This window comes from Squalius cephalus, assembly GCF_949319135.1.
Source record: "Squalius cephalus genome assembly, chromosome: 2".
Lineage (NCBI taxonomy): Eukaryota > Metazoa > Chordata > Actinopteri > Cypriniformes > Leuciscidae > Squalius > Squalius cephalus.
In genome coordinates this window covers 58,747,610-58,767,383 of record NC_137123.1, presented here as the reverse complement: position 1 = coordinate 58,767,383, position 19,774 = coordinate 58,747,610, and the positions used below count along the sequence as shown (strand labels likewise).

General features: G+C 39.2%; 1 protein-coding gene across 1 annotated transcript in view; it reads right to left on the bottom strand.

Annotated features, from left to right (window-relative positions):
- klf7a (Kruppel like factor 7a) overlaps positions 1 to 17,779 on the bottom strand; it is a 39,898-nt gene extending 22,119 nt beyond the window's left edge. Inside the window, exon 1 of the mRNA XM_079853134.1 lies at positions 17,404 to 17,779. Within this exon, the coding sequence (XP_079709260.1) occupies positions 17,404 to 17,592 (189 nt within the window). The 5' untranslated portion in view covers positions 17,593 to 17,779. The remainder of the gene's footprint in view (positions 1 to 17,403) is intronic.
- Positions 17,780 to 19,774: the final 1,995 nt, after the last annotated feature.

Genomic DNA, 19,774 nt, shown 5'->3' with positions numbered 1-19,774 from the left:
TTTTTCTAGAATTTAAATTTTTTTTTTTTTTTTTTTACGATTTTTGCCTTTATTGTGATAGGATAGTATAGAGTGGACAAGAAGCGAGGTGGGAGAGAGAAGGGGGACAGGATCAGGAAAGGTCCACGAGCCGGGATTCGAACTCGGGTCACCCGAAGCGCAACAGCGCTATATGTCGGTGCCCTGCCCATGAGGCTATAGGTGCCGACTAGAATTTAGAATTTAAGAATGATTTCTGAAGGATCATGAGACACTAAAGACTGGAGTAAGGATGCTGAAAATTCCGCCTTTGCCATTATTTTTTTAAATATATTACTATAGAAAGTTATTTTAAATTGTAATAAATATTTCACAATATTATTACTGCATTTTTTCATCAAATAAAAATGCTGCCTTGGTGAACAGAAGAGACTTTTTTTCAAAAGCATAAAAAAAAAATATTCCAAAGGCATACATCATTCCTCACTGTAAATGCTAAAAAATGATTAATGCAAATAGTATTTCTTGCCATTCTGACCATACCAACTGTCTGATGTACTGCTGGCAAAACACATGCAAGCTGATTAGCCATCTGACATAACAAAGAAACCCTTCCAAAAGGCTTTTTAAAGACCAGGCACTGTTAGATATACACCGACTGCAGCTATCCACTTACGCCAATGACACCCCCCTGACGGATGGGCTTAGAAGTGAAACTCATCCAGCCTGTTCTCTGATCAGTCATTGATCTGTAATGTAATGCTTGGGCTAAGGGGAGAGGGGACCACAAATGACCACCTGCCAGTGCTTTGATTCAGGAAGGGACTGGCCAGCTGGCGGCACCCTGAGACACAATCCCCCTTCAGGCCGCGGTCGATCGATAGGACGGGGGGAATGATGGGGCCATGTGTGATCTCATCAACAGTGGCCCTCAAAACTTGCCCTGCCTTCCATTTACAGCCTCGCCAGGCAGAGCCTAAAAATAACCTACATCTCATCTGCAGGAAGCTTGCAGACACACACGTTCACACAGTCTCGGGCATACACAACCGACGAGATGCAAGAGTCAGACGACTTAGGCTCAAACTGCTAAGAATACTTTATAGTGGGTTAAAAGCATTTATATGACCATGTTACTAAACATAAACAGATTTAGGCCTGAAACAATCTCAAATTCATTGTTATTGTGTAATTTGACATAACTTACATGGATGCATTTTAGCAAGTCATTTTTATCCAAAGCAACTTACATTGAATTCAAAGTACTCATTTCTATCAGTCCTTGCATTCCCTGAGAATTAAACCCATGACCTTGCCGTTGCTCTGTTTGAGGAAGAATATAATACACATTGATGAGCTAAAACATTATGACCGGTCAGAGGTGAAGTGAATATCGTTGATCATCTCCAAACAATTACACATATTAAAGTCTAAGTAGATTAGACAGTGAGCAAACCACCAGTTCTCATAATCAATGTGTTGGATGCAGGAGAAATAGTCAGGAATAAAGATCTGACCGACTTTGACAAGGGTAAAATTGTTATGGCAAGGTGACTGGGTAGGAGTATCTCTGAAACGGCAAGGCTTGTGGGTTGTTCCCGGTCAGCAGTGGTGAGAATTTACCAACAGTGGTTCGAGGAGGGACAAAGCACAAACCGGCGACAGGGTGTTGGGCGCCCAAGGATAATCGATGCACGAGGGCAACGAAGGCTATCCCGTCTGGTCCGAGCCAACAGACGTTGTGCGCCATTTACCTAGGGAAGTAATCGCATCAGAATGCACTGTGGGACAATGACAAGCTAGTGGAGGAAGTGTGATGCTCTGAGCAATGGTCTTTTGGGAAACCCTAAGTCTGGCCATTCATGTGGATGCAAATTTGACACGTGCCACCGACCTAAACACTGTTCCAGAGCAGGTACACCCCTTCATGACAATGGTGTTCCCTAGTGGCCTCTTTCAGCAGAATAATGCACCCTGCCAAACTGCACACATTGTTCAGGAATGGCTTGAGGAACATGATGAAGAGTTCAAGTTTTTGTTCTGGCCTCTAAATTCCCCAGATCTCAATCCAATTGATCCACGGCGGCACTCTCCATTATTTTCTTTTCCATTAAATCAAAGTACTTAGGTTGTTGATTGTAGAAGAGCGGGTAATGTGTGCAGTAACACCATTTAGCAACTTTGAAACAGAAATTGCTATGGCTAGTTACCACCACAAATGCATGCAAGCTGAGACTGGGCACTTTTAGGCTTGGTTTCACAGACAGGGCTTAGACTGAGCCAGGATTAGGCCTTAGTTTAATTAAGACATTTCAGTAGCTTTTATAAACATGCCTTAGAAAAAAGAAAAAAACATTACTGGTGTACACCTTGAGACAAAACAATGGCAGCTGTTTTTTTTTTTAAGATATGCCAGTGCAAGTTGTTTTCAGTTAAAAAAAGCTTTTTAGTCTGGGACTAGGCTTAAGCATTGTCTGGTAAACTGGGTGCAGATGTGTTAGCCAAGGCTCTGCATTTGTGTACTTGAGTATGTTTCTTGTCTTGCTTGTCAATGTAAACCTCAAATTAACAAGAAAAATATATATATTACCCAGAGTAGTTTCTAAGCATCCTAGCTGACATTTTCAAAGAACTGACATTGATCTAAAGTGTGCGACACATTATCGGAGTGCGGCCGTTAGCCGAATGTAGGCTAATGCCTCCTGACACCTTTAAGTAACCATAAAGGCAAAGCTGGCACTCGTGAAATGGATCCTGAAGAGCCCTGTTGACATAAGCATTAATAGGAGCGTGTGCAGTGAGGAACAAAACAATGGCCTCCACTAAAGATGTAATGGTTTGTCATCTCCTTGTTGATATATGGACCTGTCCTTTTCCAAACATAGCAAACGGCACCATCACATATAACAGGAGCAGGAAGATAATGGCTTAATTATGCAAGTGCTTATCAAGGTACCTTCGCAAACAGAATCTTTTCGGTTCCAAGTTTTAGTAGAGATGCTTGCCGCAGCTCGTTTAAAGGTGCTAAAGGTACAGAGTAGCGTGCATTTTGGGCCTGATAAACCGGTCGCCGGCAATATAGCAGATATGACATAACGCCAATTAAGAAATCACACTCTCACACAAAGCATGCTGGCACATTTTTACAAGCCGGAGGCAAATGAAGCGCTCCGAGTGTTCCTGTCCCTCCTGAGCTGTAGCGCTAATCTTATGCTCGCACTTAAGGGGGAAAGGCAATGTAATTAGCAATAAACCAGCCTTCTGATGTGTGTGGATCAATCAGCACTAGACCATTTAAAGCTAGTTTTACTGTGGGAGGAAGGAAGCACTTGCAAAGAATGTGCCCTGTCCTGTGTATAATGTGACTACTGCAAGCTAAACCAGTGTTTACTACAGCGTATTGTTTTTACAACAGCATATACATTTTGAAAATATAAATAACATTCATTTAAATTATATATATATATATATATATATATATATATATATATTCTAATATACTGTACAATTACTATCTATCTATCTACCTACCTATCTATACATCCACTTGTAAATAATTTAATTTTAATGTAATAGAATTTTTTATATATTTTATTATTTATAATTTCAGATCTAACATAACTTATATATGAATACCACATAAAAATATGAATATAAATGTATAAATGTTCATTGTGATGTTCTGCTGGATGCGTTTTGTCCAAGAATCAGACTACACTGGTAGTGCTGTGTTTCTGATTCACTAAAAAGAACTGGCTCATAAGAATCACTTGTTCATGAATCAGACTACATTGGTCACACTGCATGTTTCTGATTCACTAAGAACCAGCTCCGAGTCATTTGAGACTGTGACTTGGGCTGCGTCCAAAATTTTAAAGATGCTGCCTTCGGAGGATGCACTCCAAGGCAGGAAGGAATCAAGGCACGTCCGAATCCAAAGCTTTTTCCCTTCTCGTCTCCTGAGATACCTTCATCTGATGGATTTTTGAAGGCAGCATAGATGTATCCTTCGCTGTCTTTGATATCCCACAATCCTGTGCTTTCCATTCGGTGACAGTTGAGTTAAAAAATAAAGATGGTGTCTGAAAGTTGTGGTTGGTGGTCTGATTGTATGTAAATGTACGTATTTGACCAAAGTTTTCCACTTCTGATGTCATTTCTAATTACTATTGTAGTAATTAAATATTTGATTAGTTATCACCAAAGCTCACTCTATTTTGCTGTAGATCATTAAACCGTTACACTGCCTCAGAGGCGCCTTTGTGCTCAAACACCGCCTACAAAATCACTGCCCGATAAGGCAGCGAGGCGACAAGTCAAGTTTTCGTATGCGGCCTTTGTGATTTGGGAATCGGCTCATAAGAGTCACTTGTTTGTGAAGTCTCTGTTTAGTCGTGGTCCACTTTGTGCAATGAGCTGTTGATAACTCTGACTGCAAGATCAGCTGATTTCTATGATACCAAGTCAGAGTTAGCGACTTTCCATTGTTTCAGGCAGTTCAGCACAATACAGTAATAGTGCCAATAGAGTGGCTTGTTAAAACCCCCAGGTTAGAGGTCACTGCATGGGTACAGAGCCCCAGTCAGACGCTTCATCAGCAAAACTATGTCAGGCGTGCAATAGCGCTTTGTGCGCTCCGCAACCTAGCACCTCGCCACTGTTCTCTCCACATTCGCTCCATGCGTCAAGGCCTTTGTTACTCTAATTGTCAGAGGGAGTTCATTTGAATATGAATTAGTGTTGACATTTTCCCTTGCAACGATTTGAGTGGAAGCTAAAAGGGAGTAGGCGCCTTGATATCAGCACGTCGTATTAATCCACAAAAATTGTGCGAGGGCTAAATCAGGATTTACAAAAGGACAAACATTAGCGGTGGTGCCTCGAAAAGTCAATCCAATATATTTTTCATTGATTTGAATGCTTGAACCATGCAGCGATGCTTCTTAAAGGAAAATAAAGGACGGGGTGCCAGAGATAATCCGAGCGACAATGCCAGAGCGCGGTACGGGATCCACTATCTAGCTTTAACAGGATTTGGTTGTTTATGTGTTTACGGGTTGCTTACGGGCCGCAGTCTGGCAATGCTAGCTAATCTTTTCAAGATCCACCAATTTTCATTAAAGCACTCATAGAGCATTAAGTCCCAGCGTGAATCCATTGATAGTGGGGGAGTGAAGGGGGTGTTGCTCATTTTAACTGAGGGTTAACAGCTTGTTACCATACAAGGGGCGGGTGTCTGCCCTGAGGATGGGGCGACCTGTTGTGGCACGAGGCAGCGGGCCTAATCCTCATAATGAGAGCCACAAAGACAAAAGCATTAAAGCATGGAGGAAAATAGGGATAATGGGTAAAAAAAAAAAAAAAACACATACAACGACATTGCTTAATGAGCTAAAGGGAAAATTTATCAGAATACTGTGTAGATCTATGACCACAAGTCTCAGCTTTAACAATGTAAACAACAACACGTTTCCACCCAATTTTCTTGAACTGCATTCTATGATCGGAGACGGCATGTAGTGCAGTGCGTTTTGCATGTTGCATGTGGTGATTATTAGGGATGGGAAATATGAAGAAAGATTCAAATTTCTCCTAATAATTCTGGTCCCTTAATGGTTCCATCAATGCAATTTTACTACCAAATGAAATAATTTCAATAAATAAATTAAATGTAAATAAAAAATTATTCTCGAAAAACATGTAAACACTTTTTAAATGTCTATGGAGAGGTGGGCAAACAAAATGTCATTATTTTTTATTAAGTATTACGGAAAAAATAGGGGGAAAAAAAGGTAATAATACTTTTTCATGCTTTTACTGTAAAAAAAAAGATCTTTCGGGGTTGTCAATAAAACAGATTAAATAAGTATGTTTTACAAGAATATATTATTTAAGTCTTTCTACTTAAGTGTTTCTTGCATTTATTTGTGAAATTTCCAAGCAATTTCTGAGTGAAAATAGTTTCAGAGTAAACACTACACAATTGTTTTTTTCAGAGTAAAAAAAAAAATTTGATTTGACTCAAGTCATTTTCTCTCATTTGACATCAAGTTGCGTTTTATCAGCATCGTACGGCTTCTAGGCCGCCTGCTCATTAAATATTAGTATCAGCCATTTAAAATCTATTGGTCAACCACTAGTCATTTTCTGATCGTATCATTTCTAACACTGTCCCATAAAGGCAAAATACCCGTAAAAATAAATAAATGATTGCACACCAGAGATATATCTACATAATATCTTACCTGCGTAAGTCAGTACGCTTCTCAAACCCATTCGCATTAACTGTGTAGTCCAAATTTCAAGTGAGAAATTGACAACTGCACACATCAGCATGAACCATGGTACCATCATGAAGATTCTCCCTGGTGTCCTACTCTCTCCTCCTTTTGATTTGCATTACAAAGGGCAGGATCAAAGGGCTCAGGTTGGGTAAGCTGGCAGTGAACATCCCTCTACAGCGAGCCATTGTGTTGTTATGCAGCGCACATTCGACACAGTGCAACAGGCCTGGTGTGGGGAAATTCCCAGTGCGGCTCGGATGAATCCGATGCAGCTTTTAGTTTTGGCCAGTTTCTGACCAAAAGACAGGATTTTTGGGGTGTAATGTGGTGATTGCGCAAAATTCTTTGGCGGTGTGCTTGCATGCAAGTTATAAATATTGAATAGGTGATTTCACACATCCACATTCCTTTTTAAATTAAATTAATAGTATTTAACGTGTGAACATGGCAAATGTTCCATATTGATATGTAAACAGTTACAAGAAGTCGCCTGACATTTTATGTAATATTGCACTTTGAGTCTGACATTCTCAACCATTTTCTTACGCTAGACTCTACAACTGGCCTTGTGGGATGTGAACATGTTTCGAATACCACAGTATATGCAAGCTTAAGATTTAAATTAAATACATTCACTCCTGGTTTCACAGACAAGTCTTAAACTAGTCCCAGACTAAAATGCTTTTGCTTTAATGCTTAAAGTTTTAACTGTAAGCAACTTGCACTGACATATCTTAAAGTATGTCAATGTCATTGTTTTGTCTCAAGATGCACACCAGTAAAGTTTTACTCTAAGGCACATTTATAAAATCTACCTAAATATCCTAATTGAACTTAGGCATAATCCTGCGTGCAGTGATCCAGATGTGTAATTTCTAGTGAAACTCGCCATATTTAGGGCAATCTGAGATCAGCTGATTAACAGAACTCTGTCAAATGTCTAAATCTACTGACATCCTTGATATTAAAACGTTTTCTGTTTTCAATGCTTCAATGAGAGCATCTTCATACTTATATACCTTACCACAATTGCAAATGAATTCCTTTCTCCTCAGTATAACATTATTTTGATCTATCACATACTGCCTACAGGGTGGAAGTGTTGTCGTAGTTAAACTCATCCCCTCCTACCGTTGACACACACACACACACGCACATGCAATGGCATAAAAAAACAAATCCGCTGAGCCAACTGCAAGCGGACACACACCTCAAGGAAGCGCAGAGCTGCCGTTTTCATTTTCCCTCCATCTCAGGGAAGTGCGACAGCCCCCGCCTTCCTTTCCATGGTGAGTTCATTGAGTTCGGTCCATTAAGGCAGAGCCGCTATAGCCTACTTACTGTGGCCATTTTGAGTTATCGCAAATAATTTACAGCCAAGTTTTGCATTGTCTTCAGAGTGGACTGAGGATGCAAGATGGATTCCAGACATTTCTAAACTCCCACTCTTGGACCCGTTTACTCATGCTGACCGTTCTCTGTTCCTGTATGCGATTAACATGCCAGTTAATAGAGGACAGTGAGTCATGCTTTCGGATGGCAACTCTAGCCTATTGTTCTCGAGGCACGTGGGTAATGTTTCAACCTCCACGGAATGAATATGAGAGTCCGAGCCAAGAGTGAAAGCGAAACCTTGGGATTTAAATCGGGGAGGACGATCTTTTCACACCTGCTTTAGTTTGCGGACCCACATCTGCTGTGATTCAAATGACTCATAATTGGATTAATTAGAAGTAGATAATTAAATACCAAAAAGCCCTGAGCACAAAAGCCTTTAAAGAGAGCAGGAGAAATAGATACTGCATGTTTTGACTTATAACGCTTTTAAAGATATCTGCATGTTCAAACACAGAAATAAATGAAAGAATAACAACAACAAAGTTGTTTGATTTCGAATGAACATGGCACAGGCTCTAAACATATGTAAATGACTACACAAACCAACTTAAAGATGGTCTCATTTCAACTATTACTCACTCCCACAGGTATTTCTAGCAATGCATCCCAAAATAACTTCCGACCCAAATAGCTCTCCCATGCTAAAACAAAGACAAACCTCCTTATGCCACGAGAACTGGTAAGTGTGTACAGGCTCTACTAAAGAAGAATTAGGGGTTTTGATGCTCTCTGCTTCTTCTATTAAAAATAATTAAAAAGAGTGTATAAAACACAATTTGTGAAGAATGCTTATTGTAACCTATGTTTTGGAAAGGTGCTGTATGAAAATATACTAGTGCACAGATGTTAAGTTCAATTCTTTTTTTCCATTTATAAAGTGCATTAAAAATAAAGTGTAATTGTTTCAAAGCAGTTGTGTAGAGAATATCCTCCTTTTAGAAAAAAGTTAGAAAGCAAATATAAAAATGAAACTAATATCAATAAAAAAATAAATAAAAAAACAACAAAACGGTCATTTATATATATATATATATATATATATATATATATATATATATATATATATTCATTAAATATTTGTCAGTTTTCATTCTGCTTTATAATGACTTGAGATAATCAGGATTATTTTATTCTATTGAAAGGCATTGTTATTTTTTTACACTAAAAAGTGATCAAACTAAGGATTTTCAGCTAGCAGACAACAAAACAGGCTACAAACATAATTGATTTGCTTGGCTTGAAATATTAATAACCATTGCCTCTTGAAGGTTTCTTTTGAAGGCGTATAACAAAGATACAAAACACACTGCTATGTTGTGCACTCCTGACACAAACCAATTCAGCTTAACTGATGTACATCCAAATTTGGACAGTGCTTTGCCAGCCCTCCTTTCACTTCCTCCAGTGAGCAGCAACTGCAAAGCAGTCAGAAAGAAAGAATGTGTTTGCCTGCTTCAGCAGAAGGGATGGGGTGGTGGTGAGAACTGGGTATTGCTGTATCCAGGTGTTACAACGCAGGCCAGTACTGGAGCCAAGCCAGGTCATGTGGACCATAGACAACGGTAACTTGGAGCATATGGAAATACAGCTGGCTTTGCATATATGCCACGGCTGAGTAAGTCACATATGCACACACACAGACACTGAGGCAATAGAAGTGCTGAGCTCAGCAATGTTTCATGGAGAAATCCCACATCTGACACTCACACGCATGCACAAATTCACACGTGCATGGTGCATGCATACAGCATGATGGGGCTTTCAAACATGCTTTTCCAAAAAAGCATCACAAAACTGCACGTTATAATGTGCAAATGTCTCATTATTCTAATGATTGCACAATGCATGTTTTTTTTTTTGTTGCATAAATGATTCAATGAATCAATCCATTAGATACATAAAGCTGAATTTCTCTCCTCTGCAGAATTGCGCTCAACTCCACGCAGCAATAGACGGGGTGATTGATTGAAGCTTGCATAAACCTTGATAAACAACGCCTCTTGTCGCTTTAAGTTTCATGACCCATTTTGAGGCTGAAATGTTGCTGGCGGTGATTGATGGCTTCTGATGAAAAAAGAGAAGAAAAGCGATGGGATGTTTACAGAGAGAACATTGTCCTTCATTGTATCTCTCAAGGTCTGTTGGAAGACTTTCTCTGGAGGTATCGCAGGAGACGCTGGCAGTGAGATTCCATGCATACAATGACCGATGAGGAGGACGACGCCAAAACAAACAAGTGCAATAGCTGTAACAAATCGTGGTTCCTTAGCAACAAGTTCTTTAATAATCCTGCTGTCAATGGCAAACATAACATAATTAAAAATGAGTGACTGTTTTAGCTGGGATAGAGCAAGAGGTCATGATATCACTCTGAAATTTGAGTTCTTTTCAGAATGTAAAGTAAAATGTGTTATTTAAAGAGACAGTTCACCAAAAAAAAAAAAAGTAAATTCTGGTAGTCATTTGCTCACCCTTATGTCATTCAAAACCTGTATGACTTTCTTTTGTGAAACACAAAATATGATATTTTAAAGAACGTTGGGGAAAAAACAACAACAATATCTTGAGTTCTGTAGAAAAAAAAAAAAGACATCAGAGTGAACTATCCCTTTAATAACACCGACACATTTTGACTTATTTGAAATGTACACATTTCTTTAAGGTCAACAAAAAATTGTTCACAACCCATTATAATTCAGCAATGAATGAAATTCCAACCAAGTTCTTCAAGATTTAAGACAAACACTTGCAGGTATGCACACTATACCGTTCAAAAGTTTGGGGACCGGTAAGATTTTTATATTTTTGAAAGAAATGTGTATATATATATATATATATATATATATTTTTTTTTTTTTTGCATAAAAGGCTGCTCACCAAGGCTGCATTTATTTGAACAAAAATACAGTAAAACATTGTGAAATATATAAAATAACTTTTTAATCTTAGTATATTTTAAAAAGGAATTTATTCCTGTGATCAAAGCTGAATTTTCAGCATCATTACTCCAGTCTTCAGTGTCACATGATCCTTCAGAAATCATTCTAATATGCTGATTTGATACTCGAGAAACATTTTTCTTGTTATTAATCTTAAAAACCGTGATACATTATTTTGTCAGTATTCTTTGACAGAACGGCATTTCATTGAAAATAAAATGTAAAAAGGCTTTACTGTAACTTTTGATAAATTGTATGCATCCTTGCTGAATAAAAGTTACATTTTCTTAAACTTGTGACACACCACACTGAATCATGTAGTAATGACCCCAAACACTTGAACCACAGTGTATAGTAAATAGGTAATTTTGATGCCATTTGATGCCATGAAAAGACCAATCTTCCTGAAACTTTCCACATGAAAGTGAGACTATTTGCATTTCTTATGCACGTTATTGCCGGTTCATTCCCTGCCCTGCACCGCCTTGTAAAAGTTTTACATTCTATCTTAAATGAAGGGAAAATCGCTGTCAAGCTGTGCGCAAGAGTGAAAAAAGAGCTCAGTTCTACTCGGCCTGTTAATCAAAGCCTTGAGTGCCATCGCTGTGTCTCACGTCTGCGCTAGATTCGGGACTCATACATAAAGATGCTCCACTTCACTCCTTTTCCCTCGCTCCGCAGCTCTGGGTGCTGACACTTACTCCAGAGGCCTTCGACAAATGAGTGCACCATCTCCCGTCTCCTCTTTCATCAGACGCTAACCTTTTCATCACCCTTCAATGTGGCAGCCATCATGGGCAATCATCTGGCCCCAGTCAGATTAATGATCTCAGTGCCTAGAGTGGGTTGCCTACTCACTGCTGTAGTGCAGGAGTCTAATTGGATTGCTAGGGGTCAGCTTGAGTATTGTTACAGTGTGACCCTGACAGTTGCACTTGAGCTCGGCAGTGGGAAGACCGTTGTCATTGTTAAGAGTTAAGAGTCATATGCGACAACATAAACAAGCGAATGGGAGTTTGTGACGCAAATGAAGGGGGAAAGCATTAGATGCTCTGACACAAATGTCACTGGTGATGGTGGAGCCGTGGCCTACGGGTTACAGGACAACACTCGAGTCGTGATGCAATGAGAGTCTGAACCCAGCCCAATTCAACTGCCCCATCAAACTATCACCCTACAATGCATAAAGGGGAGCATGAAGACTGGAGTAATGACTGCTGAAAATTCAGCTTTGCATTACAAGAATAAATTACATTTTAAAATCTATTCAAATGGAGAAAAGTTATTTCAAATTGCAATAATATTTCACAATATTGCTGATTTTACTGTATCATCAAATAAATTCAAACTTCAAAAGTATTAAAAAAATATTTATAATTAAATATTTATAATTAATTGTTAATGTTTATGTAAAAAGGATTAATTAATTGTTTTACGTACAAGGGAAGTGAAAGTGTTGAAACATTTAAACATTTGGGTATAATCAAAATTAAATGATTTAATTTCTGAAAATGAGATGCACTCACTTTGATGAAAACCACTGAACCCAATACGGGTCATGTTGACACCCTTGCATTCCTGTAGTTTTTTTTAGGGGGGTCATGCATTCTAGGGTTAAAACAATATTGACGTCACAAGCTTGCAAAACCGCCTACAGAGAACTATTTATGACAAGTGCTGCATAATCAGTGAATTATTAGAAACTGGCGAGCGTGTCATGCAAGAGCCGAATGCAACCACATTCTTAAGTAATCTTGAGAAAGCGCCATATGTCTGCTTTGTGGGAGCCAAGACTACTGATGAAACAAGGCTCTGTTTTTTCCACCTGAAATCCACCCGCAGAAGTGAACCTGTCAGAGGTACAGCGAGGGATCTCGGCAGAGCCACTAATGATATCTCTGCATATTTAAAGACGCTTCACCTATCATAAGGCCCGTTTCTCGCTCGAGTCGACTGTCTTAGAGCAGTAGCCATGCGCTATGCATGACAACTATATTGCAATAACTCCCAGAATTGACTCATGCGATGGAGAGCACTATCGCTTTGTCATTTTCAATTACTGATGCTTGTCAGTAGCAATGGGATCAGTGCACTGATGTTATCTCAAGCAACCAGATCATTTCAGCTCCATTACACGGCGTGTTATCCAAAAATCTGTCGCTGGTTTCGATGATAAATGAGGACTGTGATGTAGTTAATATGAGCCAGCACATCTGATAATGTAGAGGACTCAATCTCAGGGCATTGCAATCAAGCGAAAAGTGTGAATGGAATCACTAAAGGGTGCGAATGAACTCATTTACTGATGCATATTGGTTTGAAATAAGCGGTTATGATGGCTAATGGTGACATTTGGTGGATGTGCATGCACTCTTAAAAAGTCCTTTTTGTGTAACATTTTAGTGTCGAAAACAAGTCAGCCAGGACGGCCCGTCTCATTTTCTTATAATTCTCACTTGAGGCGAGCACTAAACAACGAGTCCATAAATTATTCTTAAGAGGAAAAAACTCTGTGTATTTTACTAAATGATCCATATGGTCTGTCTCCCAGCATGAAGACGTGGCCCGCGGAGCCGTGTGATCCGGAAACCTCTTTAAGATTTCACAGTGATGTGGCTGGGTTTGGCTCTCTCCGGCGGCCCGACTTGCACGCTGTAAGAAGGCAGCTGTGGCGCTGAGAGAATTACATAACACACATTTCAGCAGTCATCGCCTACGGTAATGGGAATCCGCTCGGATCCACGGGCCTAAACAAGGCGGTGGATAAGTGAGAGCTCGAGGTCTCTGCCTGGACTGGCCCAAGCTTTGGTTGAAGACGCTTCTATGGAGTGCAAGACTAAGTTTCAAAGCATCCAAGAATGGAAGAGTAGATTTGGTCTTTTTGGGTATCTTTTTCTTTCGGCTTCTGAGCAGCCGGGGGTTTCGGAGTGGCAGAGACTGCAGCACGGAATATGCACGCTTGGCACTTTTGCTCAATGCCTCCTGTCAATCCTCATAAGCATGCGACTACAGGAGCCGTTCTGCAGCTCGGGACATGGGGCTGTGACATAGGATAGATTTCAAAGGGGGAACGTGAAATGTGGCATGTTTTTTTTTTTTGGTTGTTTATCTTTGTGGCTTTGCATCGAGGTTTGGCGAGATGGGAGGTATGGGTTAAAAAGGGTTGGTTTATTCTTAGACTTTTCCTTGGGGCATTTAGTCAAGAAAGCAACGTAATGACTTTAGAGGAGCGTTCCTGTAAGTAGTTGACACTGTGAAACACACAATGTGCTGCCTTAGCACAGTGCATTAGGCTCTTTGGAGAGTCATTACAGTATCAGTTACAGAGTTTGCCCTGGCCTGAGGCTGCAAGAGAAAAAACGTCTGGTGGATCCGAGCGCGCAAAGATGCAAAAGTACAAAAACATTTCCTTAACCACATCCTGATTAAGAATCTCTTACAAAGAAGGGATCAAACTTCCTCGCTGTGATTACAGTATTAGCATGCAAATTAAATGTGGTAAAGACGTTTCAAAGATCTACAAGTGCAGTTTTCTTTTTGTGCTTGTCAGTCATAATTCTCCAATGCTTATGAGTAGTTCCATGCTTGCCATATGACAAATCATGTAAGAACAGCAGGGAAGCACTATTAACTAGCACCATTAAATGACTGAAACCTCATGCTGTGGGAAAAGTGCTATTTTTGACATCTACATCAATTAAGATTTTTTTCTTAATCTCATAAAGCAAATGCTACTTATTAGATCTGAGTAAAGTGCCATAATTGTACTTTACTGTTTATAGCATGATTAGTAAAATACAAAGTGGGACAAAATTGAGCAATTAATACTCACTGTTTTGAGTGAGTTGTTTTTAATTTTTTGCACTGATGCCAAAAATTATTCTTTTGGTTTGCATTCATCGGTTTCCAAATAAAATAAAACAATAAAATTAAATGGACCGTTCATTTGTGAAGTGTTTAATTCAATAGTTCAATAGTTCACTGGGATTTTTCAGTGACTCTTTCTGTGGGTTACGTCAATTCGCCAGTTGGTGACATGACGACAAGTGACTGTAAGAGTGAGTCAAGGAAACTTTCATTCAACCAATCTGTAAAAAACTTAGTTTCATTCAAATCATACTTCTGATTTGTTTAAAAACTCTGATTCATTCAGGAGCAAAACAAGTGATCGTCTTTATGAATGAGTCACTAAACAGATTTGTTCAAAAACAGTGAATCAATGCCACTACTGTGTCTTAAAATGTTTCTGCAGTGACTTTTCATTGGCAGAGCAAAAAAAAGGACAAAGTTACTGGCAATATTGTGTCTAAAATTACTCATGATTAAATTCTAATTTATTGAACTGTTGTATAAAAGCAATATTACACTTGCAAAATGCTGTTTTTGTGGAAACAACCGCACTCTTGCTCATGTGATACAGCATATCACCAGTACAAAAAGTTAGAAGTAAACGACTCAAAACAGTGAAACTAATATTTTAAAACAGATGTAAAATCACTGATATTGTAATACAAGACTCTGGTCATATCATCCATCTCTGATACTTCTTATTGTGGTTAAATAGAGGGAAACGTCTCATAAAGGCATTCTTTTCCTTGCTCTTCACCACAACATGTTATTGCAGCTGCAAGCAAAGATTTCAAAACCAAGCCTAAAAATATCAGACAGTTGAAATGAAAGCGATGAGAACAAAAGACATTTCAAGTTCCCCTAAGTCCCAAAATAGATGCCATGAGACAAAAGCACTCCAGAATAGTCTGATGTGCCAATGTATCCCATGAGTTCCAGAATGGTCATTCAGTTTCGATGGGGACAGACGCCATACCATTCTCTGTTCCAATTTTGCAGATACCCTTCTCCACAGGAGTAGGTGAGTCACACTGAGAGTCTCTTCAAGGTGAGGTATTTTGGATATCCTCTGTCATGGCTATAGGGCATGTGATGGTTGATGGAGGAGCTTCAGGCAAGGATCTTTTGTTCTATATTGAATTTTGCAACTACACAATCCCTCCTTATCACTTTTCAATAGGTCCTCCCCTGACATAGCAGGATACTTGAGACGCGTATTAAAAATTGAATTGTATTTTTCTTGTAATATCATATTTATGACCTGAAATGGCCTCTGAGGTCTTTGAGTGCAACGTGTCAATATGCTGACTGACATTTTGCTCGACTAAAGTCAGGGTGTTTTTACACAGTCTTTCTAAAGACAACGCACATCATCGCCATCCACATTTAATCAATTTTAAGCACAACCAGAAGAATAACCTGAGGTGAAGAGCTGCAGCGTCTAGAGAATAAGTAGTCTTGTAGGCCTATCAAAGCTTGGAAGAAGGTCTCTACTGTTCTGGCCTATTTCTTTCCACTTACTAAGGATTACACGGTTTGTGAGCAATATTCGCTGCTTTGGAGGAAGTCTGGCCTTTAGGATCACTTAGCACTACAGAGCACCAAGGGCACAGGAGCTATATTGAGGTCAAATGTCAGTCTTTGAGCATTTCTTATTCATATAAAACTATTGAAAGTCAATAGCAAAGACAAACACTGGCTCCCCAACTCCTACATGCACAGTAGTACTAGTCCTACTACCACTCTATTCATATCTATGAACTTTTCTTCTTCAACATCAAGATTTTAGGTTCAAATTTACATGAACGTATAAGTGCATATATTGTAGTTTCTGGAACAATTTTATCCCCATTAGCTTCTATGTAGTTCACTTATATTTAAAAGTACAAAAATTTCAATTCATACAGCTCATAACTACATGCATTTGCATTTGAATTGTCACTACATGACATTGTATGCAAACCTGCGTATAAGCATGTAGTGTGATCCATTTTCAAAATGACCAATACTGCATGACCATCTATCAAAACTCAAGGTTAGAGGCATAATGACCAAATAAACCAACCAATAAACAATGGTGCCAAAGCAGCCAGCATTAGATGCATCATATTGAGAAAAATGCAATCACAACCCAAAGGTTAATAAAAATGGCCGAGCAATCTAAAAATCAATGCACGTTGAGAAAGCAATGCACCGGCATCAATGGATGGACCATGCTTTGCCCCTTCAGCACTGCGGAGAGCTCAACTCTGCGCAAAGCATGCCTCCATCCATGCGCTCGCGACGCGCCACAGTCATTACTCACATGTGCACGGTGCAAACCAATTCTGTTCCCTAAATGGATTTCATAAATCTCAAATCGTTGTGAATGCACGAGTGAATAAACCAACGTCCATGTGTGCTTTGTCCACGCGCCGCATGGCTCCATCCTCGTGAATGGGAAAAAGTGGCATTTGCATGAAAATGAGTAGATTATACAGAAGATTCTACACAGTTTCATAGATATGCGCACTATATACGTCTGTCATGCACGTTTAACAGCCAGACACATTACGAGTCAATCACGCGCATGCATTTATATATAATGCAGTAGAGTCGAGAGTCTGTGCAGTGCCAAGGGAACTGAAAAAACACTGATAGGACAGATGTAGATCTATTATTCAAAGAGTCTCTGTTTGTATTATTCAGATCTTAATTTCCCAGCATGTTTTGCTAACATTGCACTAGGTCGCAAGAAGTAAGCTGTATGGCATGAAAGCATCAAATTATTTCAACCACGTGGTATTTTTAAAATGCATGTGCAATGCTAAAGACACCTTACGCAGAGTTGGAATTATGCAAAATGCAATAAATACTGTTTGTCGCGTATGTATAAGTTGCGCGTGCACGCAAGAGCGCACTGACAAGCGAAAAAAGTTGGATAAATTGCAAAGACAGAGATAAAAGCAATTCACCTGCTGCCAGTTTTCCTCCAGAGACGGCATCGCGGAGAAGTAGCCAGTGTCATGAACAAGTTGAAGTTCTTGAAAAATACTGTAATTGGCCAGAACATCCATGTTTGTGCAGCTAAACGGTGCGTTTGAGAGACTTTGATTCTCAGCGCGAGGAATCCGCGTTCGCTTCAGCGCGAGCGACTGAAACATTCAGATCAGTCACGAAATCCGAAACGTTTCAGTTCACTATGGACACTAAAATATGTTTAATAGTAAAGGATCCATCCATCCAGGTTTGTTTGCTTTCCTCACAATGTTTCTGGAATGTGAGCTGCAGGAGCACAGTAGCTCACAGGTTACTGTGTCAGTCAGTGTGGGGAGCCACCGTACCGTCTGCGGATGGCCGCGAATCAGGGGGGCGTGCTTATCTGTCAATCAACTTCGTGCGTAACCATATAAGGAAAAAAGGGACGAAAACTTTGGTGGCGATTCAGAAAGGCGGAGCTAAACTCGGACAGTGGGAGGAGTTCGATGCTGTTCTGGACCTCTGATTCGTTCTCCGAATTGTCACTCACAACATACATGCCTTTGAAAGACGAGCTATATTTAGAACGCTATATAACATACGAATCAGCGTTCGAGCCTCATTCGAAGCAAGAGCTTCCAGAGAGCAGCAACGTTGTGGTTCAGGTCTGTTCAACACACTGAAGTGGTGAAAAAATACACATTTAAAAACACTTGACGCTCCAGACGTTAAAACAAAGATTATGCTAACATAAACAGTGAGAGAATTTTAACGCACAGTTAAAAACGGTCGTCACTGTTGCTGTCTCAGTAAAAGAGGTTGTTTTGATATTTAATTTGATTTACTTGAATCAAAATGAAATGAAGTGCACAATTGGACACAAGTACCTAAGCCTAGAATAAGAGTTAAAGTGGCTGCAGACTCAGAGTTCTGCCAGATAGATAAATAGCTCAATATGAACTCATTTGCTTTCAAAATCTCTCCAGGTAAAACCTTTACATGACACTTTGTATTCCTACCTATTGATATTTACATGTTGCTCGTATGGCACTTCAAAGAATATGCTGTCTGTCTTTTATATAGCCTACTATCTATCTATCTATCTATCTATCTATCTATCTATCTATCTATCTATCTATCTATCTATCTATCTATCTATCTATCTATCTAATGCACTCTGTAACCCTGACTTTTGATTTGCTATGTGCAGCTTAAGTCGCGTGTTATTTACATGGAAATCAGATGGCATATAAGCTTGAGTACCTCTATACTCAACTATACTCAACTATACTCAACTCAACTAGTTGAACTATAAGTACTTCGCAGCCATCTCACAACATCCCTGACCTTGTGTCATGCATGTAATTAGATAAGTGGAACCTATAAAGTATGAGAGGCTCTGAAAGGAAAATCTTGACCAAATCTGTTCGCTCTTTCACTTCAGCTGGAAAGAAAAGCGGGGGGAAAATCATGCAATAGGCTTTAGTTGTTATGGCTCATTTGATTTGAATTATTCATATTCTTCACCAGATGATGCTTTGGCTCTTGGTGAGCATGTGTTATTTCTTTCATCTGGTACCTGGTCTGTGGAATGAGGTATGAATGAATTCATGACTTCACCGGTGAATCTTAAGAGTGACCTTAAAAAACACTCTGGAGACAGAGGAGGTATAAAGAACGAATCTGTTTCTCTCCTCTATAGCAGTTTTCATTCAAGATGGTCTGAGACGTTGGGATTTTCCTCTGTGTTATTAGAACAGAAGGCTGGAGGATAGAGGGATTGTTCCATCAAAAGTGAAGTCTTGAGGTTTTAGCAGTCATGAACGTCCTCTCACTTATGGATGTGACTGACCTACATGGAGGTGAATTGGCGAATGGTTCTTTGGAGATTATAAAAGATGTTTCTTGATAGGTTGTTTAGATCAGTGTTTTGTTGCTTCACAGAGTTGATTTTCTAAAGAATTAAATGATAAAAATTTTTTTTTAAGAATATAAGACTGCAAGGGATGCTGACAAATAAGAATGGGGAAAAACTTAGCTTAAAATGCATGTAACAATTTTTTTTATTCGTGTTTTATACAATTTTCAACAAAAGCTGTATTAAGAATAAATGGCTATAACAGTGTCAAGTAACCATTAAGTAATTATTTTAATTTGTTTCCTGAACATACATTTTTTACAAATATTATGCATATTTGAAGTTGTCTTGGGGTTGTACCCTTTGACATTTGGCAACCTGAACCGTAAATGTCATAAAAGGGTCAATTAATCTGATACTTTTAAGAGACTTTGACACATCATAAATTTTACAAAGAAATTGCTTCCTGCATGTTTCAAACTTCTTCTAAATTAGCTTTTTTCTTCAGT